The 27,909-nt window shown below is 41.2% G+C and overlaps 3 protein-coding genes across 8 annotated transcripts in view; 1 reads left to right on the top strand and 2 right to left on the bottom strand.

Annotated features, from left to right (window-relative positions):
* Positions 1-463, bottom strand: part of LOC141800425 (proprotein convertase subtilisin/kexin type 4-like) — a 255,721-nt gene extending 255,258 nt beyond the window's left edge. The window contains exon 1 of the mRNA XM_074682945.1: positions 43-463. The gene's annotated coding sequence lies outside the window, so the exon portion shown is untranslated. The remainder of the gene's footprint in view (positions 1-42) is intronic.
* Positions 430-25,803, top strand: mms22l (MMS22-like, DNA repair protein). 2 transcript variants are annotated; one of them, XM_074682944.1, is made up of 27 exons: positions 430-509; positions 811-986; positions 1,663-1,860; positions 2,126-2,251; positions 2,459-2,511; positions 2,948-3,035; positions 3,166-3,343; positions 3,574-3,667; positions 3,882-4,012; positions 5,786-5,899; positions 5,980-6,156; positions 6,439-6,501; positions 6,623-6,742; positions 7,901-8,136; positions 12,096-12,312; positions 12,400-12,689; positions 17,308-17,489; positions 18,789-18,939; positions 19,667-19,791; positions 20,853-20,995; positions 21,742-21,898; positions 22,012-22,157; positions 22,341-22,552; positions 22,848-23,014; positions 24,895-24,991; positions 25,101-25,268; positions 25,450-25,803. In XM_074682944.1, the coding sequence occupies exons 3-27, from the start codon at positions 1,688-1,690 to the stop codon at positions 25,523-25,525; spliced, it is 3,684 nt and encodes a 1,227-aa protein (XP_074539045.1). In that variant the 5' UTR covers positions 430-509; positions 811-986; positions 1,663-1,687; the 3' UTR covers positions 25,526-25,803. The 2 variants fall into 2 exon arrangements, with proteins under 2 accessions (XP_074539045.1, XP_074539044.1); XM_074682943.1 differs by lacking the exon at positions 430-509 and having other exon boundaries at positions 589-986.
* A 127-nt stretch (positions 25,804-25,930) lies between these two features.
* Positions 25,931-27,909, bottom strand: part of klhl32 (kelch-like family member 32) — a 40,410-nt gene continuing 38,431 nt past the window's right edge. For all 5 annotated transcript variants that reach the window (XM_074682948.1, XM_074682951.1, XM_074682950.1 and 2 more), the window contains exon 11: positions 25,931-27,414. In XM_074682948.1, coding sequence (XP_074539049.1) covers positions 27,253-27,414 — 162 coding nt within the window. In that variant the 3' untranslated portion in view covers positions 25,931-27,252. The remainder of the gene's footprint in view (positions 27,415-27,909) is intronic.

Genomic DNA, 27,909 nt, shown 5'->3' with positions numbered 1-27,909 from the left:
CTGAATGGGTTGGTAGCGTCAGAACAAAAAAACGTCATTTACCTTTCCCATCCAGGCGACAAAGCCCTCACAGAGACAGACTCTTTCCTGATGGAAGCAGAGCGGGATGCCGATGCCTCGAAAAGACCATAATCTCCCGACGTGTCCATTTTTACTGTCTGCACCGACTAATAAAACGTGCAAATTAGTGCATGCAAAACGCCGCACCTATCGCGCATCTCCTCCCGTCAAATCTGCAGGAATAAAGACCTGTATGCCGGCAAAAGCAACGCATCCACGGCGTGTGGCAGGAGATGGGATTTAGTTTAGATGTGGGAATGTATTAGAATGCAGGAAATGGTGTGATGGCGAGAGGGACTGTTGGGGGAGACGGATCTGCATATGGAAATTAGGGTTAGCGTGGATAAAATTCTACTTAACTGCTGCATTTTTTGTATAATTTGGGCGGGACCCTGCAGTGGAGGGAACAAGCAGTGACTTGGGCAGAGCCTGTACACAGTGAGAAGCGGGTGATTACCTATTAAAAGCAAAATGAGTGCTTTTAGTTAATATAATCAATGTTAGACACACTATGATTTTGGTCTGCAGGCTGTGTTCTAGACAACATAGTCCACTGTGACTAGTGCACAGGATAATTAAGCACTGTTCTGCTGCATTTCTATCGAAACAGAGGGATGTTAGAGACAATCCTTGTGCCCTTCTAGTCGAGAATAACCAAAATCAAGCGTACTCTACAATTAAGAAACAGTTAAGTGACGAAGTCAACACGTGTCACTGTTCCCTCTTGATCTGTGTTGAGCTCAACTACAGGGCCACGCCCACTGGAGAACTTTGGACCAATCACCGGGCTCAGTTACTGCGCACGCGCTGTGTCGGCGCGGGAGAGAATGAAAATCCAAACAACAGGGAAATGACAGAAGCGCTATCTTCCTACTTTGGCCCAAAATATACGCAATTCTACACCACAAAAGGAGCCGAATCCCAAGGTTTGTCATTGACTCAGTGCTAGTTGTCGTTCCGTTGTTGTTATGTTTGGTTTTGCCGTGAAAATCCTTCTAGTTCACTTTACAGACGCTATTATGTTTAGCCGGCGACACATTATGGAGTCACGGGAGATTCTTGTTAATCTTGAAAATAATCGCAGTGTTTTCCCTAGTAACCCTAGTAAGCTGTACAAACCCACCCTAAATGTATACAGTTTACTTGGTTTTAATAAAAGCACGGGGGTTCATTTCCTGCTTTGTAAAGAGGCTTCCTATGTTTAAAATACACTGCGACTTGGTTCAAGACAACACCATTCACTATTATGAAACCTAGTTATTGCAAATTAAACATGACGTAGTTCAAATAAACTGTATTCTGCTGGATAATGTTAGCTCTTGTATTTTATTCTAAGGTGATACAGTTCTGACGTGCATCGCTTTTATTCAATTGTTACAGTGTTTTCAGAGACAGTTACCTTTTAATAGTAACCTATAGCTGAATTTAAGTCGGAACATTTGCTCAAACTTTATGTTCTTAAACATGTAATAAGCTTTGTCTTCTCCGTATTGTATGTTTATCCTTAGTGTCTGTCCATTTCTCTCACCACACCTCTATCATGTGTCACATACATGTTTTACTACATTAATATCATGACACACAATGTTTTTGTCTTTACAGTGGATTCTGATTCTGCACCACCAACATGGCAGATGACTTCAGCGAATCCCTCACCCCTCCAGTTTCTCCCTTTGCATCAGAGGATCTCTGTGAGCTGACTCCAGCTCATCCACCTCGCTTCTGCTGCGCTGACATAAAGGAAGACCCCACAGGAGCGCTCTCACCTGAGGGATACACTTCTAGAGGCTCCCTGAAACGGTACTGTCACCATTGGTGTGCCTTACTTAGCTGTACTTAGTTACATGAAGGTTAGCTGTATCTATATTTCTTAGCGAAATAGTCGCATAGAAATTGTCTCAGTGCTAACAGTGGATGGTAGCATGTGTAACTTTTTTTTTTAGTTTTCAAAGGTAAGATTTTGATTCTTTGAACACAACTTAAACACCAGTACTGTCTATGAAAATAAATAAAAAGCTTTTTCAAAAGAACTAACAGTGTCATCATGTGACTTTCTGTCTCCTAGGCTGCTCTTGCGTCTTGACCCAGCCCCTGCAGAGTATGAGACGGACACTGTGGAGATATTTGGCTTCTCTTGGGTAACAGAGACGGCATTGGTGGAATCAACAAAGCTGCTTTTTGGTCTCTTAAGGCAAGGGAGAGTTAAAAATACATTTTTTTATTTGTTGGGAGTACAAATGTACTGTTGAAGCTAACAACATGATGCCTCAAAACCATATAATCTGAAAGAAAAAACATTATACATTAGATCACAGCTATTGTTAATTCACATTATTGATTCATGGACGTGTTGCTGGCTTTTGTTTACTTTTCTTTGTCTTTTTTTTTTTTTTTTCAGACAAAAGATTTACAGGCTCGAGACGCTGGTGCAGTCCGGCTCAAATGACTTTGGTATGTTCCAGGATGATTCTGTCTGCTAGCTAATAATCAGACACTTGCTATTCATGTCTGTATGAAAACTTTGGACTGTTGAATGTCCATTCAGTAAGACAATTTAGACGCTGATTATTAGGAATATCAAAGTTTAATGTTATCCGACAAATCACAGTTTTTAGTTAACAATTTGACAGGATTTTTGCATCTATTTACACCTAGAATAGGTTAGCACACTCTCTCTGACATGCCCAACTCTGTACTGTTAATCAAGCTGCCTAAAATATGGCATTAAACCTCAAAGTCTTCTTTGACTTAAAGGATTTTTCTGCAATTGGCTGTTTAAGAAGTGTTCACAGACTTATTACCCAGATAGATCTATGGGTTTAACAGCATGCTAACTAAATCCTACAACCATGCTAATCTTTATGACATCATCCTCCATGTGTTGTAGGTCAAGCAAGCAATCTCCATTATGAAGCTGAGGACCTGAGACTACAGTGTGTTTCATTTCTTCAGTACGTCAAAGTTTTCCTGCACAGGTATGTCAACATAAACCCTGAAAATAGTTGTACCAGTACATCACATATTCTTTACTGTATGCAGCAGTATCATGTTTTTAAATATGTTTGATGGGTATGTTGACATGCATTGTCTCTTGTTCACTTCCAGATACCTGGAACCTTCTAACACCATAGATGCAGATCAGTTACACTCCTATGAGACGCTCGAGGCCCAGCTCCCATCTGCTGTTCTGGAGGAGCTGTTTGGCATCACTCTTCTAATAGGAAGACTCAAAGACCTGCCCGCCAACGTTCAGAGTGCTTTCACTATGACCAACCAGGGAAAGGTGTGTTTGCTGTTCATGGGATCAGAGGTGCTCAATGGCAACTGTATTAATTATGCACTAATATATAAAGCCCTTAAATGTTATCAAGCTTGACATGGAAACAAACAAGTGTATTGATGGTTAATATTGCGAGTTTTCACACCTGAGGTTTCTCATTTTTCTTTTGTATGAGTTTTCAGTTTCTTTATTTTGCACGTGGCATTGAGCTTTGTCTTGTTGACTTCCTGCAGATTCTTCCTCCCTCTTGGCATTTGTTACACCTTCATCTGGACATCCACTGGTCCGTCTTAGAGATCCTTCACATACTTGGTTTTAAGATGCAAGGTATGCCGTGATCATTGAAAAAGAAAGATCAAACAGCTCATAGAAGCCAGATTTGTCTCTCATACATTGTAGTTTAAAGATACTCTGATAATGGAAATGAATATTCTATTCTGTTAAACAAGCACATTTGGCAGTAATCTCCTGACTTACAGCTCATCATGAGTCATTATCATGGAAACAAGCGTTTTGTAATGCTACCTGTTCTTCTCTCCAGGCCAAGTTGTGTACGCCCACCAGTTTGTGAACCTTACAGGAGAGAACCTGACTGATACAAGTCTGTTTGAAGAGCACCTGTGCGGTCTGCTGTGCGACCTAACTGGTCTGGCCATGGGCAAATACAGTAAGGTAGGCAGAGGGCCACAATGTGCAACATCTTGCTGTGGTGTTTCAAGGGTGTTTTGGAGCTTGAGCAAACTGTAGTTATGGTATTCAGTATATTCATCAACACAGTGAGTCATGAATTAAAGGAGGAGGCTGGACTGGAAACACTGGAGTTAGTGTTAAATCAAAATGTATAAATTAAGAGTGGACATTATCTTTCCAACACCACTGGATAATAAAATTTGCCCCTTTTCACCAACTATTCATAACATAAAATTTGTTGTCTGTCCTCATTTGATAAATTTCTTTGTATTCACCATTAATGTAACAAAATCAGCTTTTTGTGTGACAACTAGAGCAGCACTACTTTTGTTTTAGAAAATTCAAAATGTCTTTATACTTTGAGGCCATTTTACATTCAGTTAATTATTTATTCTGCATAAGTGAAGAAAAAAATGAAATCTTTGAAACTGTTTATGTCTTATTTCAAGAATTGTCTCATTAAACCTAATGTGAGCCACAACATGGTTTACAATTGACAGTTTCATTTGGCAGATGTTTTTTTGTCCAAAGCGTCGTACAACAGGAGCAAGAATTTAAACAGAGCCTTAACCTGACAAATATTAGCCTGACATTCCTTAAAAACGTTTTATTTCAAGACAAAATTGACTCCTGACCAGAGATGAGTACTTAGTTAGGTACTTTTATAGGTACTAACTGAGTTCTGTCTGTAGCAACGAGTACCAATTCTCTTAAAATTAAATGGTACCTAAACGCATCCTTGTGACTTTTAGGCAGTGGAACAGTAGGCAATTTTCCAAGCGGACATGAACACAACATTGCAAGGTTATATACTGAAGAACAGATAGGTTAGATTGGGAGACTTTGAGATTTTATTACTAAACAAACTAATATTTATTACCACATAAACACACACCAAAGTACCAAAAATTGGTACCGTTGAGTACCAATAACAGTTGCTAGGTACCGTGTATTGGTACCATATTGTTTCAAATGTGAAAGGTAGTAATAATAATAATAATAATAATAATAACAATAATAATAATAATAATAAATTGTATTTGTTAAGCACTTTATATTCAAAGAATCTCAAAATGCTAGAAAGCAACAGATAAAACGATTGGATATAAGATTTAAAATCAAAAGAGGGAGCCTATAGCTAAGTAAAAGCTTTTCTTAATAGATAAGTCCCCACTCCCTACCTGCTTAAAAAAAGTCTGCAAGCGGGATCAGAAAAAATTTTCTTGTTCAGTATCTTGAAATGATTAAATTTCTTTATGCAAAAAAAAGAATCAAGTACATTTTTCTCACCCCACTGGCAGATTTTATGGCCTTTACAGGCTATTCCAGACTTCATTTTTGTCTTTTAGTATGAGTTAGGTTAAATTAAGACGTTTTCCTGGATTGTTAGGTGACTGTGGCTCATATTAAGTCTAATGAGACAATTGTAGAGACAAAATTAGACAGACTCTTCCCTAAATTTTAGTTTTTCAGTGATCCCATGTTTCTCTTCCTCTCCTCTTGAGTTTATAGGATTTCTGTGTGATTTTCTAAGAATATATTTAAGAAAATGTCTTTATACTGGTAAGTGGAGCCTGTGTGTTGTTTTTTTTATTGCATTAAAGTACATATGTTACAAATCCTGACTTTAAACCTAGTTTGGTGTTTATAGCAGTTAAAAAAGCATCCCATGGTAAAGGCGAGTGTATTTTCACAAGACATTTCTGCAACAAGGTAATGCAAAGTGCTTCAGACATGCTGTTATGTGAATTGTAGGTGAGGCCCACTGAAGCACTGAGCAGCCATCACTTCCTGTGCTCCTGCACCAAAGAGCTGTGGGTCCTCCTCATGCACCTTTTGGAACAAAGGAAGAAAGTGTTACACAGCCAGGTAGAGAAATGGAATACATGTTAAAGGTTACATGTTAAGAAAAAAAACTCTGTCCTACTAAATTTTCTGCTTCCTTCTAGTCTTTCTGGAGCTACATGAACTCTCTGCTGAGACCGCTGGTTTCAGGGAAGCCAGCAGCAGAGCAGTTCAGTGGTCTCCCAACACACTGCAAAGACCCTCTGGGATTCACATGGTGGCTGGTCACGCATTTAGCCATGTTAGGGCAGTACAGCCGCAGTGGCACACAGCAGAAGGAGGTAGGAACGGAACCAACACAGACACTTTCTACTGCTCAGAGCAAGACGCAGGTCTTAGTTACACCTCTGGGATTTCCATTTGGATTTCAAACTTGAACAGTATTTATTAAACACAATGAGGTGCTTAAACTGCCTATAAGCCTGAGTTTGAACTATAGTTCAGTTTTAAATGTTTTGTAAACCCCCCAGAGGCTAAAGCTTTGCAGACTTTGTTTTTAAACAATATTAAAATGTTTTTTAAAAGTTTGTTCTGATGTAGTGTTATATTTTCTCTGTGCTCAGAATCATCTCGGAGATAACTGGACTTTGGTGGAGGAATTGCTCAAGTTGACCTGTAGCCCTAAGGTCAGCTCCACTTCTTCTTACATATTTCTGTCTAACCCCTACGAAATAATTAAAAGAGCATCTCCAGTAGCAGTTAAAACATGTGTATTGTGAATGTGTACATGTGTGTTTGAAACAACAGGGCGGTCTGGCAGAGGAACAGATCAGGATGCATGTCCACTGTTGTCTCAGTCTGTGTCTGCTGTGGGAACCGAGCACCAGCGCTGTGTCCATCCTCTGGGACTACTACAGCAGGAATCTGGTGAGCAGGAAGTTTAGAGGAAACACTTGAAGGAAAGTTTTCATTAATTCATATGTTGAGTCTTGGGGTGCACTGATACTGATCCAGGTATCAAGTATCAGTCTAATCAAGCCCCTCAAAACTGGATCTGTATCAGTGGGAAGGGGCTGATCCATGGTGCTGATCCAGGCAGCCAGCTCTGTCTTTTTTTAACAGGCACTCTTGGCTGCTTGATTTAAAATGTTACCTCTGAAGCACTTTCTATGTTTTTTTGCTGTGTTACCAGTCTACAGGGTGTTAAAAGTTCACATTTGAGTAGTAGTTTCTGTACAGTCTGAAGGATTGTTTTTATCAAACTGCTGGTGAAGGTTAAGATATTTCATAGTTTAAACTAATATGAACTTCAGTAATTCCACATACTCATTTTTTGACTTTTACCCAAAACATTACCAGTCTTATCCCTGGGGATGGGTACCAGTAAAGTACTTTCATAGGTACCACTTGAATTCTGTCTGTAGTACTAAGTACTGATTAATGTAAAATCAAATGGTACCATACGGTACCCAAACGCATCCTTGTGGCTGTGAGGAAGCAGAAGAGTTGACTATTTACCGTACTGGACATGAACACAACATTGGAAAACTTTGAGATTTTGTTACCAGACAAATTAATATTTATCACCACATGAACACACACCAAAGTACCAAAAATAGGTACCAATACTGATTGCCAGGTTCCTGATATCGGTACCAAATCATTTTAAATGTGAAAGGTACCCATCCCTACTTATTCCATTTGAACACTGGTATCAGATCAGTACCGGTTGATACCCGAAGCCCAAGTATAGGTATTGGTATCGGAACCAGAACAGTTGGATCAGTTCATCCCAGTTGCCTCATTCTTTAGCATGTGTACAACGGTCATACCACCTTAAGCTACTTTTAGTTAAATGAGTAATTGTTATGACTGTCTGAGGTATGATATTGTTTCCCCTGTTTCTTTGTCTCAAATCTTCAACTCTTCTATTTGTTACTGTTATCATAAAAGTTTAAGTTTAACAAAAGATAATTCCTCATCAGTTCAGTTTAAACTTTCATTGCAGGTTGCATCGTGTTTCCCTGCTCCTGAGTTCTTCAGAAACCCTGTCTAAAAACATTATCTTCTGCCCCTCTGCTCCAGAACTCCTCGTTCACTGTTCCCTGGCTCGGGATGTCTGGTGTTGGCACACTGTACAAGTCCCCCCTGGCTCTGCTGGAGCAGGCCCGCTGCTGCTGCTGTCCCTCTGACCTTCACTCCTCAGGACACACCCAGCTCTACCGCTCAGCCAGCTCCTTCCACATCTTCCTCAGGGTGCTCGGCCTGTGCCTGGCCCAGGACCGGGCTGGAGGAGTCGCTCAGAGACAAATCAAAGGAAGGTAAAAAAAAAAAAAAAAAAGAAAGAAAGTGGGGGGGGAGATGGTTGGAGGCTTTGTAGTTTTTGTTCCTTGAAGAAGGCAACAGCTGACTGAACTTCATAAACATAGTGTGTAGTTTTTTTTAGGGGATGAAGATTAAAGAGAATCCATGAAGTAGAAGCTGTGAGAAGTGATTACTAATGAAGACTGGGCTTTGTTGGAATCTCTTTTCCTCTTGATCTTCTAATGTGTGAAGTGTTTAGTGTGATATTTGGATTTTTATACGCGTGTTGGGTCGAATGCTTGCATGAAAACACAAACACCATGTGTGTTTACACACTAGCATGCATTTCGCTCTCGTTTGTGTGCGTGCCAGGTGCACCGGGTCTCCCAGTGCGTCTTTGATATTTACTCGAGGCCCCCCAGTGGAGCAGGTGTCTCAGGAGTCAACCACCTGCTCTTCATGCACAGACCAGAGCCAAGACACCTCCCTCTGATGTGCACACACTCAAACACACACACATACACACTGCACCTGCTCCTTACAGCACTGACATGAGCGTGTGAGTCCATTGGATGGAGGGAGACGGTGTTTTTTATGAGACAGAATTAAAGGAGGACAGGACAGATCACAAGCTAATGTGCCCATCAGAACACAACGCTAGATCATCCTATATCCCAGACCGGCTGAGCGCCAAAGAGAGGCAGCCGTAGATAAATCCGCCTAATGACTTCCCTCTGTCTGGAATGTGCTCAGTAGCGCTGCAGACATGGGGGCTAATTAGCTAACGAGCGTGGCGGTTAATTCGCCTTAACGAAGCTGTGTTGGTTTCCAGCACGAATAGAAGGGGGAGCTCGGGTGGTTGGGAGTAGGGAGATGTGGGTGGTGGGGAGTCTGGCAGCAGCCTGAATGGGCTGGGACAGGTCCAGATCCCTCCACCGCCGCTCATCCCTCCCCCTCAACCATCACCCCCTCCCCTCTCAGGAGGGCGAGGTGTGCCGACTGTATCACCACCATGTTTCAGCAGGGTTCCTCGACCTGGCCAGGCTTTGTGAGACACTGCAACCTTTTCATTTATGGAAACGGCTGCAAGCATGAGAGCAGGGAGCATCTGCTCAGCCTGGAAAAAAAAAGAACTTTCTGGAACAAACAAACAGACGGACAGGTTGGATGAATGAAGAAAATCCTGACTGCTGCCTCCCAGCACGCCGCCTTTAACGCAGTCACATATTAGCCATTCATCTATTCAAATCTCCCTCCCTTCACACTCACACTGCACGCCTGAACACCTTCTCCTCCTCCAGTCCTCTGTGGGTGTAACTAAGCTGATTTAGTGTTAACCTGGTCTTATTCAGTTCCTCTCCTCTCCATTATATCATTCATACTTCTTACACAGAGTTTGTCTCGGGATGCTCGCTGTTTGTGTTTTGACCCAAACAGCAGCTTTACTCACCTGTGTGGGCTGCATCTGTGTTTGGGAGTTAGGGTGTGAAAGGAGGGGGCTCCAGCCTTCTGTGTTTTCCTGCCAGGCAAGCAAACATCAAGCTGGATGTGTGGCAATGCGAGTGTGTGTGTGTGTGTGTGTGTGTGTGTATATGTGTGTGTGTGTGGTTGTATTGATCTCTCTCTGGTGTTGCAGTAAATTGGTTTGGCTGTAGAGAGAGGGACCGAGCGCCTACTGCTGTGTGTCTGAGTGTCTCTGACATTTAACATGATCTTTAAAGGCATTTCTCCACAGTGCCCGCAGGATCTAACAGCGTGCTGGGTGGTTCTCTCACCCAGCACGCTGTTAGATCCTGCTTACTCCCTCTCTCGCCTATTCTCTCCCTCTCACACACACACACACACACATGCACACACAAAAAAACACAAACACGCTTACACTCACATCCTCTCCCCTGGAGTTGAGAGGGTGATAAAGGTAGGAGGTGTATAGTCAGCATTTAGAGTCATATAACACAAATCAATATCTCTTTTACTCACATATTTAACTCCTATCTTCAACATAATGATGCTTTTTGTCCCCTTCACACTTTTTATTGTCATCATTATTATTTTATATATTTTCCTTCAGTTGGGAGCTGTTACTTATCCTATTCACAACATTTTCTCTTTTTGTTTCTGAACATTAATCTCATAATATCTCAAATTACTGAAACTCAAAATTTACCTTGGATCGTCTCTAAATCAATAAGTGTTACCTTCTTTTCTGAATACTTTATGTTTGCATTGTGCATAATCTTGTTCTTTGTTTGCATATTTGTCGGTCACTTTACCTCTCCCTCTTTTGTTTGTTATGGCAGCACTTGTTGTCCAGTTTCTCACGTTTTCAACCAGAAGGTTTTAGCTGACGTAGATGCTTTTGTCCAAACACAAGCAAGACTGAAGGAGAAACCTTAAAAAGTGTGACTAAGTGCTTCAAGTTTGATTGGCCGCAGGTGCTGCCATCTAGTGCCTGCAGAAGTGCTCTTTTTTTTTTCTTTAAGATAATGTAGCTACAACCAGGGGCGGTGTCATGGGTGGGTCCAAGGGTCCCAGGCCCACCCTAAACTTTTCTTGTAATTTATATATTTTTAAATCGGTTTAAAAGGAACATGGTAAAATTTTGTCACTTAATGTTTGTTTTTTCAACATTAGATTTTCTGTCTTTGTAAAATAAGCCATGTTTTTTAGCCTGCTGGGGGGAAAAAGTTATGAAACATTCATCTTCATGTGGGCGGGATCAGTACATTGTTTGGGGAAAACTGTAGATTTTTATTCATTTTATTTAACCATGGTTTATGTCTTTGCTTTTAAAGCTTGTAATGAAAAAATTCAAATTAAAGGTGAAAACAGCACCCAAATCCACTTTAAAACCACACATAGTAACATTGGTATATTGTCAGTCATTTTTATTAATTGAATTAATGATCTACAAACTTTTGCAACTTAAGGGCCACCAAAATTTGTCGGGCCCACCCAGAACTGACATCCTGACTCCATCCTTGGCTACAACTAACCACAGTCATAATACAACGTCAATAATATCGTTCAGCATTTAACAACATTTAATGTTCAATGCTAAGTATTTACTAAGAGCTGGGTCTGAGACCTTCTGATGTTTCCTACCCCTGAGGACAACGAGGAGAAAGGTCAGATTAGAGGCCTAAGTGTTCACTGAACAGATTAGTCTTTAGACATCTCTTTAAGTAGAAAGGGACTCTGCTAACTTTTCTTGCGTCTGCGGAACTTAAACATCCCCAGAAATAAAATGATACCTGTGGCACATTGTTTGTCTACCTTTTGACCGCCTGTTAGCATGGAGGATATTCAGCCTGTGCTGGTTTTGATCGTGCTTTATTCCACTGCAGAAAGATTTGTTGACACTCTAAATGAGATAAGTCCTAATGGCAAAGCTGTCCCAGGTCTAAGACCTTTCGAAAAGCCCAAAACAGCGCTGTCCAGTGATCTACAGGAGCACTCTGCCGATTTAAGCGTGAAGACAGCAGAGATTGACCCAGGTTTTAGCTTGAAAAGTGAGCCTGTTGATCGATGACTTACAGCAGGATGCATCCTTCTCAAATGGTTTTAGGTCATCAAATACTTACCAGATGACGATTTTATGACGCATGTATAGAAATAAACTGGAATGCGTTCTCAAGGACTTCTTCTGTTCACTTTAGCTGAAGGTCTCCAGTTTACAGGGACACTTTTTAAACTGGAACACCAAGAGTTGACAGGGACCCATTCACACTATCAGGTTTAAAGAAGACCATTGATTTGGAGTTATTAAACTGGGTCAATTACAGCTGGAGGAAATAAAAACACTGTGGCTGCTCCACCAGTAACATTCAGCTTGCAGGCCCCGCCCCCAAAAGTTCTTGGACATCTGGAAAGTACCATCACTTAGACAGGGCTCCAGAGAAAAGTTCCTGTGGTTGAAAAGTGTATGAATGAATGAATCAATTATTGAATCACATTTTTTTGTTTTGTTTTTCAGGATTTACTCCAAGTTCTCCTCGAAAAAGATGCAGGACCTGTCAGAGAGTGGCCTCATGAACTTCCTGCTGCTGTTTCTGGTGGTGGCGCGGCAGGTGGAGCTGGAGGATGTTGCCAGCAGAGCCTCTGAGCTGCTGGGTTTCCTTCCCTCTAACTGTCCCACAGGACATCGCACCCTGGTCTGGAGAGGACAGCTATCACTGCTGCTGTTGTTCCAGGTTTGATCATCTAAAAACCATCCAGAGATGTAGAGTTTGTGTTTCTACCTTGAATCATCTGATCATCTTTATTATCTTCCTGTTTAGGAGCGAGGTCTGGATGTGGGTGCTCAGGCCAGCTGGTTGGCCTCCTCCTTCAATGAGACAGCCAAGGAGTTCTACAATAAGACCACGGAGGTGTCTCGCAGACTCGCCCTCTGGGGGCCCCTGGGCTCCTACCTTGAGGGTGTCGCTGAAGTCTTTGAGACAAGCACCAATCTCAGCCTATCAGAAGAAAAGCTGCTGAACGAAGGCTTTGATTGGTTGTTACCGGCCTGCCGTCTGTCAGAGCTGAATTCTGCTCTGGGCTTTCTGCAGACCGTCCTGGCCCAGCTCAGGTGAGACAGCTGCTGTAAACACTCTGCAGCTCCCAGTTATCTCTGACTTTCTCTCTCTGTTAGCTCCTCGCCCTCAGAGACAGGACATATTCAGACAAATGTTTTCTGGCAAAGGCCAAGCTGAGCTTTTATTAAGATCTGATCAGTGGCTTCAGCAGAGGAGAGTGATCCCCTGCTCCTCTCAGTCCATCACAGAGTCCACTTACTCTTCATACTGACAAAAGGAGGATTGTCCTGTCAGCAAGAATCAGAGTCTATGTTTCATTGAAGCCTCTCTCAGTCTCAGTGGACCTGGTGGCCCTCTAGTCACCCTCACCAGGTGATGGTAGAGTTACAGGCTCATGGGACCCTCTGGGACCCTTCTGTTGTCAAGGGGACAGCGGCAGGGCTGCAGACGCGTTGAGAGACTTCAGTGACCGGGGTGTCGGGACGGGTTCAGATGAGGGACACGGGTTTACGTTTCACCATCAACCCAAAGTGAAGGTCAGAGATCCAGAGCTGAAACAGAGGCTGTTTATGTGAGGAAGCAGAGGAAGCAGAGGCAGGACAGCAGGTGACAGTCAGCTACCAGTGTGCTTGTTGTCCTCAAAAATGACCAGACGAGGATCTAAACTTTTTTAAAATTCAGTCATATGAGGTTGCAAAGCATATGTGATGGACAGGTTAGTTTTTGCAGTTCATCGCTCATCATTGTGAATTTGTGTATATGTATATACATTTCATTTATGATTTTTGGTTATTTAAGAATACAAATAGAAGAAGGGCGGACAATCAAATAACGACACACACACTACCATATGCATTACGATGTGACAGAGACAGAGTCCACACCAGTCCAGACAAAAACAAACAAAGAAAACAATATGTGAACGTGTTGACAGTACAGTACTTGAACACCAAGATTGGATTGAAGGTTTGTGTGTCTGTGTGAGTCCATAACACTGATCCCAGGCAGGAAAGGCCTCATGTAAGGACTAAAAGAGTCAGGATGTTCAGAATGAACAACAACACTTTTCAAACAATGTTGGAATTACAGAACAGCATGAAAGTACATACAGCTGGTTCATCAACATTTTGTCCATTTTCCTTCTTCATGTGTTCACTGAAGGCTCCCCAGATCTTCAGGAACTCTGGTTGTAAACTGACAGAGTGTTTTGAATCTCCTCTAAAAATAAGTAATAAAGCATGTCATTTAGCCAAATTTTAACAAAAGGGAGCAACTGATTTCCAATTTCTCAGAATTGAGTTTCCTGCTTTTTATGTGGAAACAGTAGTTAATGTGGAGAAGTTAACTCTTACTTTAGATATGATGAAACTGATGAAAGTTTCAGTGATCCTTCAGAACAATCATTCAGATATTTATTAAGTTTATTGCTGATATTTAACCCATATTTAGAACAAAACTTCAACAAAAGAGTAAAATTATTGTGTTTTTTCTTACTATTGGACATATTCACACATCACAGAAATGATAGACGCCACACCTGGGAGATGAAGTTTATCACCTTTGCAGTGTTGAGACCTGTTTGTCAACTTTTACTATGAATCACTTTTGACCTACATATAATATAGCTCAAAGTACTCTACAGTGATTAAAAAACAAAACAAAAATGCAAATGAAATAATGGCCAAACAGAAAAAAAAAAGATTTTAGAGTGGACACTAATGCACACCCGGTGAAAAAGCTCAAAAGTTAAAGAATCAAAATAGAAATAAGGTTATAGATAGTTAGAATGAATAAAAACATATAAAATGTGTTAGGAAATACTAGTATGCTAAAAATAGATTAAAAACATGAATAAGTCTGATGAACTGAAAATAAAGAACGTTCAAGGGATGAAACTGTAAAATCCCCCACAAGCGCCAGAGTAAGTAGATGTAGTGGTGGTGATTGGACATTTTCCTTTTACTTAGGATTGAATGTGGAACCAAAAGAGAGAAAGTTCAACCAGTGCAACAAACCAACCCAGTTAGTGGTCTTTGTATTAAGAGACAAACATTTTACATCCCTGCAAATTTATAAAAAGAATTCGTAATAACCTGCAACATTCTGATCCTACACTTTCTAGTCTTTTTGCCCCCCCTCAAAGTCCTTTCACACTACCCACTACATTCACTTATTCACACCTCATTGATACACAATTTTGACTTTTGAGCAAAAGCTGCTCAAATTGATCAAGTGAACAATCCCAGGATCTGAACCTGAGGTTATAACTTAAACTTGAAATAAGATGTGCAAATTGAAGCAAGAATTTGAAGCCAGCTAAAGAACATGTCATAGTGTCTTATGATGATGACCCTTTTTGGTACCAGCCGTTGCTTTATCCATCCAATAGCTTCTTTTTCCCCTAGAAATGTTTTATTGATTTAAACACGTGTACACCTTTACAAGATCTACAAAAGAAACTGCATTCTGAAAAATATTCAGCAGTGACCCATCCCTTGTAACCCAACAGTCCCAGTGTCCAGTTTGGAGCTCTGTAATGTGCTTGTCTGCAAATGTTCCTGGAATTAACCACAATTAAGTGCTGAGAGTTAGTTTATCCACCATTCTTAAGGATCAAAATGCTCAGCTGTCATTGGCTGAGAGGCGGAGCTCAACTAGGTCTCCAGCCTATCACAGGGAAAACATGTTGAAACACACACACACACTCACACCTATGGGTAATTTGGAGCGATCTATCAACCTGATGAGGTACTGGGAGAAAGTCTAAACTCCACGATCATCGAACCACTGGCCTTCCTGTTGTGAGCCATCACCGTGCAGCCTCTGTATCTTTATTTCTTTTTGTCTTACCACAGTTTTTCTGGCTAAAACTGAACCTTAGAGTGAGGACATTGTAGAGTTAAGCGATCTGATCCCTCTCTGTCTCTGGTTCATGTAGGTGTTTGAATGCTTTAACACTCCATAGTTTACATTCAGCTCTTCACCCTGCACACCTGCCCACACACAAAAAGTGAAACACTGAACGTAAGTGTTCTCCTAAACCTGTAACATGATGTCTCTGCTGATTCTCATACTTCCATCTCACATGTCAGGGTTAGAGGGCGCACATTTGCACATAAATGGCCAAAGGACACAGCGAGAGCAGAGCCTCCCAAAGCTCCCTCTCTGTTCCACCCCGGACCACACTGACCCACTTAGCCAAATAAAAAAGTCCCATACTCTCTCTTTCGAATCCGTCTTACCAAATTAAACATAATTCTTCGGCCTGGCAATTCTCGGTATCTCTTTGTGATTAATGCTTTTCCTGTGACACAATTAATGGGCAATTATGTAGCCTGGTAAATTTAGCCTGTGCATCATTATGTCTACTGAGAGCTGTGTGGAATCTGCACACATTAAGAGAATTACTCTGCCAGTGGCCGAGGCAGCGGAGGGTCCCAACGTTCACTCTTGATAGCCATCGCCATGGTGCTGAGGCAAAAAGCCAGTGCCCGGCATAATTCTGCTGTTTTATTCCTTCCCATGACCCTCTGCTGTGGGTTGGTGGGAGTGTCACCGCTTGATGAGGTGAGCTGGCATCGCTGCGCCACACTGGGTCTGTTTTTCAGAACAAATAAGTAATCCCAGCAACCTTGGTGTAAAAAAACCCTCCTAACTCTGCTTTTGTGAGACCTTTTCTGGATGTTGAACCGTTTTTCAAACTCAAGGACACCTGCTGAAAACTTATGGCACATTTGGAAACAGTTTTCAAAGAGGAACGTGGACAATGTGACAAAAAGTGGAAGCCTGTGTGTGTGTTTTATTTCATTTCTGCAGCTGCAGAGAGGGTTAAACACAGTCCCTAAGAGTGTGTGTGTGAGCGCCTGAGTGTGTGTTTGTGTGTACACATTGTAAGAAACCGCAGTGAGGAGGATTAAGTGGGGTCTCTGACGATGTCTTGTACAATAAGGGTTGATGGGTGTGAAAGGCCCATTCCGCAGTAGTAACGAGGCTAATGAATTCAGACTCTAATCGATTGTCTCAGCTCTCTCCGGATTAGATGCAACCTTGCTGGAAGGGAAGGCACCGCTGAGGTGTGTGCATGTATGTGTGTACCACAGCAGCAGGCTAGAGTGCAGAGTTTAAGATAGGATGGAGGAGAGGGGGGCTTGTAGCTCCTTTTTTCCTCTCCTCCTTCTTCAGCACACCTCAACCTCCGTTCCCCACACACACCCCTCCATGCAGGCAGGAATGAGGGGGACAGGAGGATCATCTCCAGTCTAAATGAGATTACAGCTCCTTCAGCTGCTTATCTGGGCTAATGCCAGCCACTGTGGGGCTGCTGTAGCGGCTGGGGCCAGGGCCATGGATGAGCCAGAAGAGCCAAAGTATAGTCTGTGTACAGGGGATCAGCATTAGGCTCCACTTTATGCCTATAATATCCTCACTCCTTCCCCACCTCCACCCTGCTTTCTCCTCACTGCAGCGCACCGCCGCGCCCAGTAATCCCCCGAGGGAGAGGAGAGGAAAAACACATGAAGAAGAAGAAGTGAAAGAGTCAAACAGGGGAGCAAAAGGATTTGAGGAGGCAGGGAGCAGAGTTGTTGTACAACAGAGGGAGGGAGGCCCGTGTTTGGATTTTGCATCAATAGATTTGTTTATCAGCTTTTTTGTGTGTTTGTGTCCTTTCAGACGAGTCCATCAGCGCGGTGTCCACTCAGCATCCACCTTGACTTGGGCTCCCCCTAACACCAGTGTGGTGAAAGAGCGCCACCTAGCGGTAGCAGCAAAACTATGGGCTCACTTCTTACCTTTCCTGCGCAGCCTACGCCTTTCTCAGACCCCTCCAGCACAGCTGGCAGATGCTGCTGCAGGTCAGTGACGCCCACAAAGAAGAGGAAAGAGGCACTGAGGGAAGGAGGGGTCTGGGACTGGGACTGGGTGGAGGTCTGGATGAGGGTTCAACCAAAGTGACTGGGACTACTTTCCTGCAGCAAAAACTCAAAACTGAAAAAGTGTTTGTGTCTTGTTTTTAGTCACTTATTACTAAATATGAGGCAGGAATGTCTTAATTTAAGATACTACAAGCTGAAATCAGACTCAAGTTGCCTGTTATGAGCAGAAAAAAACATCTGTCCAAGAAATAATCCCCAGAATAACACCTGCCAAAAAATCTAAATGGTATTTTAGATTTTTTTTTATGCTTATTACAAATACTTCATGCCTTAATTTAAGTTTTAAACATCTTGAAATAAGCCATTTTTGGAATTTTTTCACTATTTTTAGCTTAAAGTTTGTCGTTCAGACATTTGTCACTTATTAAAAGACAGAAACGCTTTCTTAGTTTTGAGTTTTGAGTCTTGTTTTTAGTTACACATGACTAAATATAAGGCAGAAATAATTTTTTTAAGATACTAAAAGACAAAATCAGACTTAAGTTGCCTGTAATAAGTAGAAAAAAAGCATCTCCGAGAAATCAGCCCCAGAGTAACACCTGCCAAGAAATCTAACAGATATTTTTTATATTCCAGATGTTTTTTTAATGTTAATTAAAAATAATTCAGACCTCATTTTAAGCTTTAAAGATCATGAAATAAGACACTTGTTTGGACTTATCTGGTATATTTTTAAGCTTCAATTTAGTATTTTAGAGCTTTGTTACTAAGGATATGTCAGAAACATTTTCTAAGCTTTGAGTTTTGAGTCTCGTTTTTAGTCACAAATGACTAAATATGAGGCAGAAATGTTTTAATTTAAGATACTAAAAGCCAAAATCAGACTTATGTCGCCGGTAATAAGTAGAAAAAAACAAACATCTGTCCAAGGAACCAGCCCCAGAGTAACACCTGCCAAGGAATTCAGGCCTTATTTTAAGTTGTAAAGATCTTAAAATGAGACACTTTTCTGGACTTTTCTGTTATTTTTTGGCTTAAATTTAGTCTGTTAGACATTTGTTACGAAAACGCTTTCTTAGTTTTACATTTTTCGAGTGTTTTCCATGATGTCAGATGTAAGGAGACAACAGGTAACACTTTTTGCTGAGGAGGGCAGAATAATTTGTGGATTTAAAGATTCACAATAGTAAGCAACACTAGTTCAGTCTTGACAATAAATAAGGTCATTTGTTTGTACATGTTTGTGGTTAATTCAAGCAGCAAAAATGTTTTCCTCAGGCTTCACCCTCTTGGCCTTCGATCTGCCCGGCTCTGCTCCTCAGGACCTGCAGCCCAACCCAGTCCACTGCATCATGCAGTGCTTTGGCTGGGATGACATGGTGAACCCGCTCCTGGTGACTCGCTACCTGGCACATCTCCTTCAGAACAGGTCCAGCTGAGACTTTACTCTGTTACTTTGCTGCTCTTAGAAAGGGTCTTTGAAGGAAGACTTCTGTGAGGCCGGGAATGTAGACGTGTGGTCATCACCTTATGAAAACTTCTTTAGAGTAAACTCTGTTGGTAGAACATCTAGTCACTGAGAGAAAAATGAGACTGGGTTTGTCCTTGGTGTTATTTGAAAAGCTTTTGATGAAGATCATGCAGTCATCCCTCTTAGCTGAATACAAAATGTTGTGTCTTTAAAAGTGGATTCACTCTTTCACCCTCAGAGGTCCTCTTCAGACAGTTAGAGCTAATATTTAAGCGCAAAATCTGAGTATAAATCCAGTTAAGTCCTTGTATGTTTTATAAACCTAACACTAACCCTGCCAAGCTATCAGTCATAATGTTTAACCCTCTAATGTGTAACTCATCAAGTGCAGTCATGATTCAAAGCAGACATGTTGAAAACCACTCACCAAAGACAGAGAGATGATCCTCAATCCAACTTACATGACTCATCGTTTAAATCTAGTTTGTCTCTTCCAAAAATGATAAATGTTTTTGATAAATGTGACTTCTAATATAACAGTAGAGTTAAATGAGTACATTTTTGTGAAAAACTCAAACCGAAGCCGTCACTGACTCACTGCACTGGAATCATTGTTTTCCTCATCTTGTGTCTGATGACTGCTCATGTTTTATTCTTTAAATCTGTCTGTGTCTGTCTTCCTCAGTGAGCTCCTGGCCTCTCTAAGCAGCGAGTCTGCATCTGCACAGAGCCTTTCAGTGAGGGCCTGGCTCCGCTGTGTCATACAGCAGCACCTCCACAAAAACCAAGACGGCTCCAACAGCAAAACAGGTAACACCATGATAACAAGCTTAAGTTTTTATGTTTGTTTGGGAGCTAAACAGTGCAGAGTTTTAAAAAGAAACAGGAGTTTTTTTCTGTTTGGGTCCAATCAGAGAGAGGAAAAAAATAAAACATAAACATTTCAAACCACCAACAATTTCAGAGACTTTCCCCAGCTTAAATACACATTAAACTAAAGTAACTTCAAAAAGTTTACATCGTTATTCTGATGATTTTTGTGTGTTTTTCATAACTTTATATAAAAAGAGACAAATTCATTTTTGATACATTTCTATTTAGCTGGGATGGTTGGGACTTGAAATGGGCTGCATTCACCTGACAAGTCTGTAAAAATGCCTTGATTGAGGATATTAAAAGGTGAAAATGACACCTGAATGTTTTTAGTTTAGTTTTTTAGATTCTTGTTGTGAGAAATTATTCTTATTTCAAGAACTAGAACCAGCAAATTTTCTGAAGCAATTTTTGCAGATTTACTGATTTTTCTTTGTATCGTGAAAAGAGATTTTTTCTAGTCTTGTATATTAAGTCGAATAAGACTTTGTTTTTGTAAAATTAAGACTTAAACACTTGCTCAGATTTCATTTTTTTGCGGTATAGAGCCGGTCATTTCTCAACCAAAGGTTTATGGTTCAATTCCAGCTCCCACAGTCCAGTGCTCTTTGACATGAGGCTGAGCCCAAGAGGTGACTTTTCCAGTGGTGTGTGAATGCATATGATAGGGTTTACTGAATATTGTTCTGATAGTAAAACTGTGACAAAGTTGTATAGTGGTTGAGTGTTGTTGTACAGCTGTTAGTTTTTAAGTCTCCTGCTCAGGGATGACAGAAGGAAATTAGCAATTAGCCTACTCTGGTACAGTTGAATGACTATACACTCCTCCTCTCGAGATAAAATAATAATTATAAAAATAATAATACATAAAATAGATAAAACAGTTGGACCTGAATTTAACCGGCCTTCGCCCTCAGAGTGTGAATGTGAAGTGTAAGGGACATGTAGTGTAAAAGCAGCAGTACCAGTAATAATTTACCACTGGCTGATGTTTCCAGGTCAGACTTTGGAGGAACAGCTGTGTGAACTGACTCGTCTGGTGTTGAGGCTTCCTGAAGTGGACGGTCTTCTGCAGAGAGCGGGTCTGCAGCCCACAGCCACCAGGCTGGAGCCCACTTCAGTCCTGGAGAGGTTCATCAAGGTAAGACACACACACAGCTGCCAAACATGCTGCAGGCCTCTAAACCCAGGGTCCACTAACTTTTCAGCTCGTAAACCCCAGAACAGCAAAGGAGGCAAGTGATGCTGTGCTGTAAGAAAACACTGATAGGAAAAACCCAAATCATCCAAAAACAAACGAAAAAAGAAATCTTCAGTACCTCATTTAGCTGATCTGTGGGAAATGAGACTAACTATGTGCACATTACTTTCCTAAATGAATCTGCCTCTGAAACATCTTTATCCTTGCTTCGTCTCATGTGGTGAGAAAGAAATATTGAAACAGATCAAACATTTTCTGTTTGCATTGTTTTATATAAAATTCAATCCCTGTTTTGTTTATATTTTTACACTTATGGATAAAATATGTAACTAAATGATTCCTGAGTTTGTGAGGCATGTTTTAGTCAGTGCTATCACTTTAAGTATTTTTTTTGCTCTGAAGGTGTCAGTAAAGGTAAATTCAGCACTTTTTCAGACTGACATTTTGGAGTTACTCTAATTAACTTAAATACTAACAGCTGCTATGTTCAGTTGAATATGCGTAGATACAAAGTCACCTGTTTTCTCAAGTGTATAAAACCTACAGTTACCATCATATTTGTGTCAAATTCACCATATCTTATGTGAAGTGTGTTTTGTAAACCATCTTTGTATCACTTCTCAGCTTCAATGTCCGTGTCTGTGTTAATCTGAGCACTGTAAACGTCTTGTGTCGCCTTCCTCCAGGCTGTAGGAGTTGTCTACGGTGGGCTAACCGTTCTGTCAGAGCGTTCAGCCATGGTGACCAAAGCTCTGGACTATATCGGTGACATCATGAAGCACATTAAGCCCTCTTTGGTCAGCAAGAACCAGGAGGGGCTGCAGCTGGCCTACTGGGCTGTAGGTGGGTACACAGCCTGTAAACCTCACACATGTTAAACTGTAAGTTAAAGATAGGAACCTTAACAGTGCTGTGTCTCTTTCTGGTTGTGTCTGTTTTTGTACCGTTTGATTCAGGTTGCATAGTGAAGCACTGGAGCCCCCTGCTGGTCACATCCAAAGCTCAGCAGCTGCTTTTTCGAATTGTAGATGGACTGCTGCTCCCCCACAACCTCACACAGCAGGACAAAGCACTCAGGGACAGTCTGCCTCTGTATCTACAGGTTAGGACAAACATACAGCTCACCGGATCATGATCATGTTCAGGGAAATCCTAAAACTCTTTGACTTTATGACAGAAACCTAGAACCCCAACCCCTGTTGTTCTTTTGTTTATAATCTGCCCAGATGTTTCTAGAAGCTTCCATCCTAACACACACACACACACCTTTATCTTCTCCTGTTAGGGTCTGTCAGTCGCCTCCAGTGTGTCTCAGTCTCAGGGCGCCTACCTGAAGCAGCAGCTCCACTCCGTTACCCGCAGATATCTGGACCATTTCCTTCCTGCCTCGCCTTCGTTGGGCATCATCGCCAACCACCCGGTGCTCCTGAGCGCCTGTGAGGCCAACCCGACCAGCCAGGGAGTGTCTCTGAGGAGGACAGTACTGGAGGTGCTGTGGTAGGTCTCTGCAGCTCAGATCTTGTATTCCTGTCATGGCCTCCAGCAGCTTGGCTCTGACGTTACTTTCAGATCCAGAGTGTGTTTGGATGTGACCCTTTTCCAGCTCATCAGCATACCAACGGTGATTCAAAGTTTAAAAGTGAAACAGAAGAAAACTTCAGAGCCAGGGATGCAGCTCACTGTGGATCCTGTTTTATTTTCTCTAAATTTTAATCACACAAAAACAAGACTCCCAGAAATAATTAGAATATTCCTAACAGTCAAAAATTGTTTCCTCATCTGTTTTTTACAGTGAAAGCTTCCTGCAGTTTAAAGGTCATGCCCCCCCGCCTCGGCTGGCATCAGTCCTGATGTTCCTCCTGGAGCTTCTGAGAAGAAACAGTGACTCAGACCCGGTCCTCCTCACGGTGCCCCTCCCTGCTCTGCTGCGCTGTGTGATGCTCGTCAATGAGCCACAGGGTAAGCTCCAGCGCAGATTTTCCAAGCTTCATCTGAGTACTATACAACTGCTGATTAAACTTTTTTTTTTTTTTTTTACCCTGATGTGGTTCTGAATGTCTCTGAACATCCTGGTTCAGTCGCTGACAGTCACTCAGGAGAGGAAACAGGCTGAACGATGAGAAAGAGAGCCTTAAATTATCTAAATAACTTAAAGTTCTCTGAGCGTGATGAGTGGATCACGTGTTAAAGTCAGCTCACTGCCGGAGCTGAAAATCAGCAGCAGATAATGTTCCTCTGAAGCTGCTAATGATCCCGTCCAGGAAATGTTCCAAATGTGAGCTACTAAGAAACCAGCACTTAGTGAATAATCTGATGCAGTGATGGCTCTGGCTTCAGGAATCACATCAGTATCTCTGATTCTGTGGAACAGGAAATGTTGACGTCCATTTATCCTCTTAGACTTGAGCGATACTAATCTGACCAGGCTGCTTTTACTGTACTGTTATTACATTATTTTTTAAAATGGTAAAGATGATTCTTCTTATCCATATACTCAACAAGCTGAAATTTTAATCTTTTCTGAAGTCAGTTCAGTTTGTTATAGATTCATGTTTCTTATTTTTTCCTGTTTATTTTTAATTTAAATGTTTTTTTTATCTTTTGATTATTTTGACTAATGGTTTATCTTTTAATTTATTTATTCTGTCATTAGCCCTTTAATATCCTCTCATCAAACTGGGTTGTAGCATCATATTCTATTTTGCTGCTTCAATTTTTTCTGATTTTATTATCTTTTTTTTTCATTTTGATGGATTTTGTTTCTTACCTTGATTTTTAATTTCTTACTCTACTGTATTTGAGATCTTCCAAGAGCATTTCCTCAGTTTGTCAGCACTGTTTTTTTTTTTTTAATCTTGTATATGGCCTGTGAGATGGGGGTGAGATTTTTACCTTTTCTGTCTTTTCTGGTACACCAGTTTGTGATCAACCCACTTCCTGCATTTAGAAAACTTTCTTCCTTCTTCAGGGAACTGAAGGGTTTTTGTTTGGTGACAGACAGAGCGAGGCCTGGGCAGTTGGTTACAGATAGTTTGAGGACACTTGAGAGACTGAAAAACAATATAAAAAACAATCTGTGGTTTATTAAAGTTTGTGTGTTTGGTGAAGACTTTGAGTTAATTTTAAATTACTAAATTTAAAGTTTAAATGAGTTTTTCTTATTATAATTATATTTTCATTTGTTGTAGTAAGCTGAGAGCCTCTTGTTTATTTAGCCAAACACAGCAGAGTAATATATTATAAATATATTTATATACTTTAAAAGGAAAATAAGTTTGTGTCAGTGTCTAAAATAATCTCCTGAGCATATTGACAACCAAAAGTTACTCTGGGTTTTACATTTCTGTGCTCGCTGTATTACATTTATTATTTTCTTATTGTACTTATGTACAGCACTTTATCACGCCATCATGTATGAAAAATAATTTAAAAACAAAGTCTGATTGAACCATCTCTTCAAAAACTTACTATTTTCATCTCCTTTGAGGCAAGTCACACAGAAACTACAACCACCCTTCAGAGATTAAATTCTGCTGAGCAGTCAGTTTGTTGGATGAGCCCCAGGACTAAAGACATTTATGAAAGATTTTTGTTTTGTAGACTTTGAATGAATTTAATGGAAGGTGTCACGTTCATTTTTGTGTTTTTATTTATTCAAATAGGAATTTAACAATGAGACAAAGTCACTGTTGCAATGACCTTGATGACAGAATCCTATCAGTTCAGTCTAAGTGGTTGTTTGTGAATATAAATCTTCTGTCTACAGTTGAAATGCTTCAAAACAAATGTTAACGATCAAGTTTGTGTTCATAAATGTCACTTAACGTCTTTTTTTCCAGTGCGGAGGACGAGCACAGACGCCTTACAGATTGTTGTGGAGCGTTGTGCTGTTGCACATACAACTGGCCCGTGTGAGCAGCTGATCACTGGTTTAAGGTATTCAACGATGTTTAGCCATTTATATCTGCTCCTGAATTAAAGCTGCGTCATTGTTTTAATGTTGCATTAAACTTGTTCTCTGTTTGTCTTCTTCCCCTGCTCGTAGGTCATTCGTGGCAGAGAATGAAGGAGTCTACGACCGGCAGGTCTACAGCGTCCTTGAGACGGTGGCTGTTTTGGATCCCTGTGTTGTCCAGGCTCTCATCCCCGACCTGTCTCAAAGTCTGAGAAACACTGAGCACAAGAGAGGGCTGGGCAGGAACGCCGCCCTGAGGTGAGCCAACACATGAACCACATCCCCAAAGCCACGGAGACAGTTTTCATCACCTTAAACTATTTTTAAGTTGTCTAGACAATGAACAGGTGTTGCGTAGTGAACTGAAGATACATTGTAGCTGAAGAGTGTGTGCGTATGTGTACTAACTTATCCCTTTTTTTATTTCTCTGTGTACCAGGAGCGCCTATAGGAAGTTGCTGGGCCTTCTCGGGGAGTGTGGGCAGGCAGAGATGACCAGTCTGGAGGTGGACTGAGAGTATAAAACCTCCAAAAAGGGCTTGTTACTCAGAAATACCTTCTTCATGTTGCCAAATTTCTTTACTTGTGCTTAAGAGAAGGGTTTCACTCTGCTCCTATGAAGTCAACTTAGTGTTTTAGTGTGGAGTTTGCTCTAAAGGCATCATGAGTCAAAAGCACATTTTCAGAAGATGCTACATCTGTTGGCCTCTTATGCTCCTCTCTTTATTTAAAATCACAGATTGTATGTAATGTACAGGTAGTAAAAAAACATCTCTGCAGATCCACTGTCAGTGAAATAAAATGTGACTTTATATGTAGAAATGCTCACAGCACTCCTTTCTTTTTTCTGTCTCTCAGGACTGTGAGCATGAAGTGACTATCTGTGCTTATGCCGTCAGGTGCTGGATCTGTCTCCTCTCAGCTGGCACTCTAAATTACAGATTTGATGACAGTCGTGGGTGAGCCCAAAGAGTTTGGTCGCATCGAGAGAAATAGTGCAGGAGAGGAGTACTGTTTGTTCTGTTTCTCCCTCTCCCCTTTCCAAGTCACAGCAATCTCCAGCAATCCGGCTTTAGTTTGCACCTAATCACATGAAGTCTCACTCCTGTCTCCCACAATCACCAAGTCCCATTTTCTGTCATTGCTAGTCATTTTTCAGTCTCATCAAACTGCAGTGTATCCCTGCTCGTGAACAGGTTTCTGCTGCTCATTGCTCCACTACCAGAGCTGCTCAAAGACAGGAGATTTATCTTAGTTACCTGTTCAGTTAATTATCCTGTTTGTAGCAGAGCTCATATAAAAAACTGACCCTCAGACTCATTGATGTAGCGCTTTTATTTTGAAAATCTTTCCGTACAGAGGTGATGTTTTGAGCAGACGGTGAAGTTCAGGGATCACTTTTTCTTTCCTCAGGTCAAACTGTTCTATTTTAATATTATTTTAACTCCACTCAGCGGATCTCTTCTGAATGATGACAGTGACCAGACATTCATATTGCACATAAACAGTCTGAGGTCCTGAGCGTAATAAAAATCTCACACAGGTAACACACTCACTCACACACTCACACACACACATAGCAGAGAGTCACCGCTGATGAGGGGGAATCAAGTAATATTTCTGACCTTATTTAAATCGCACTGGTGAGCTTTGGCCTCAGGCTCCTGGTGCTTCATAGACCAGTTTGTAATTTCAAAGCACATGCAGACCAACGACACAACAGGCCTCGTTTTCTATATCTTTAAAAATATGGCGTACCTATTTTTCAGGCTGATTATAGCGCGGTTAAAGAGCTTTGGTAGAAAAATGTTCAGCAGGGATTTCAGCTCCTTCAGCCCCACACAAAGACAGTTTCTTCAACTCTTAATCAACCAAGCGTCATGTCTGCTCACCACGTCATCATTTGGTCGTTTTTATATCCCGTTCTTGAGGATTTGTTTGCTGCGTGTTCACTGGACACCATAAACGGTGCGTCCATCCTCTGGGAAATACAACAGATATGCAGTATTAAGAAACATCTACTTGTTCTTCAGTCTCCCAGAAGCTTGCAGGAAAGCATGGCTTTCAAAGATTAGGATAGCATTTCTTATTACATTTGGGTCTCAAAGAAATCCCAGCGCATTTGTGTAACAGAGATTGCAGGCTCCCGACAGAGGACTATGATCAGGTACATTTTTGTCAGTCTGGGTGACGGTCCAGGGTGGAGCTGATTCCCCTCCACTGTCTGGCTCAGTGTTCATGGTTAAACAGCACCTATCCTGTGATGGGGTATTTGTAGAGTCTGGAGGTTTGGGCAGGTGAAGTATGGAGCAGGGAGGAAACATGTTGCTATTCCATTGGAGGCGAATGGCAGTGTTGGCCCATAGAAAACCTCCTCCTTCCCCTCAGTGCTCAGATCCAGCACCTGTGGAAAAAACAGTGATGAAAGCTTGGTTCCTCTCATACGTTCAGTCACATCAGTTTGAAGAATCAGAAATCTGGTTTGTTGATTCACCAGTCTACTCCAGCCTAAAATAACGTCAAACACTATTACTCCAGTGACTTTATTCTGGAGCATTTTGCAAAGAAGCAAATGTTTCCATGCTAAAATGCTAAAACAAGTTAAATACCACAGTAACCATTATACATCATCACATCAACATGCAAACACTGGTGTTAGTTACAAAGCTTGAGCTTTTGATAAAAGCACACACACAATGAAACAGACACTGTATTGAAATGAATGCCTTTGTTACTCTGTGTATTAACATATATATTTATATATATATGAAGAGCGTGGACATGTGGCTGAAGGGTTAACCTGAGTCCACTTGAGGTCTATTACATCCCAACTTTAGTTTGTACAAATACACGTTACATAATTTCAATAAAATACAGCCACTGGACACTGATTCCAACA

Source organism: Halichoeres trimaculatus, unplaced genomic scaffold (assembly GCF_033239565.1).
Source record: "Halichoeres trimaculatus isolate MK-OKI-2021-1 unplaced genomic scaffold, fHalTri1.1 fHalTri1_scaffold_12, whole genome shotgun sequence".
Taxonomy (NCBI): domain Eukaryota; kingdom Metazoa; phylum Chordata; class Actinopteri; order Labriformes; family Labridae; genus Halichoeres; species Halichoeres trimaculatus.
Note: the sequence above shows the minus strand (reverse complement) of the source record. Positions and strands in the feature narration are given on the sequence as shown.

What these genes read in the sequence shown, in the direction of transcription:
- mms22l (XM_074682944.1), top strand. Translation starts at nt 1,688, where the DNA reads ATGGCAGATGACTTCAGCGAATCCCTCACCCCTCCAGTTTCTCCCTTT. An exon ending in TCTAGAGGCTCCCTGAAACG is followed by an intron (nt 1,861 to 2,125) that starts GTACTGTCACCA and finishes TCTGTCTCCTAG; the next exon opens with GCTGCTCTTGCGTCTTGACC. An exon ending in CCATGGGCAAATACAGTAAG is followed by an intron (nt 4,013 to 5,785) that starts GTAGGCAGAGGG and finishes TGTGAATTGTAG; the next exon opens with GTGAGGCCCACTGAAGCACT.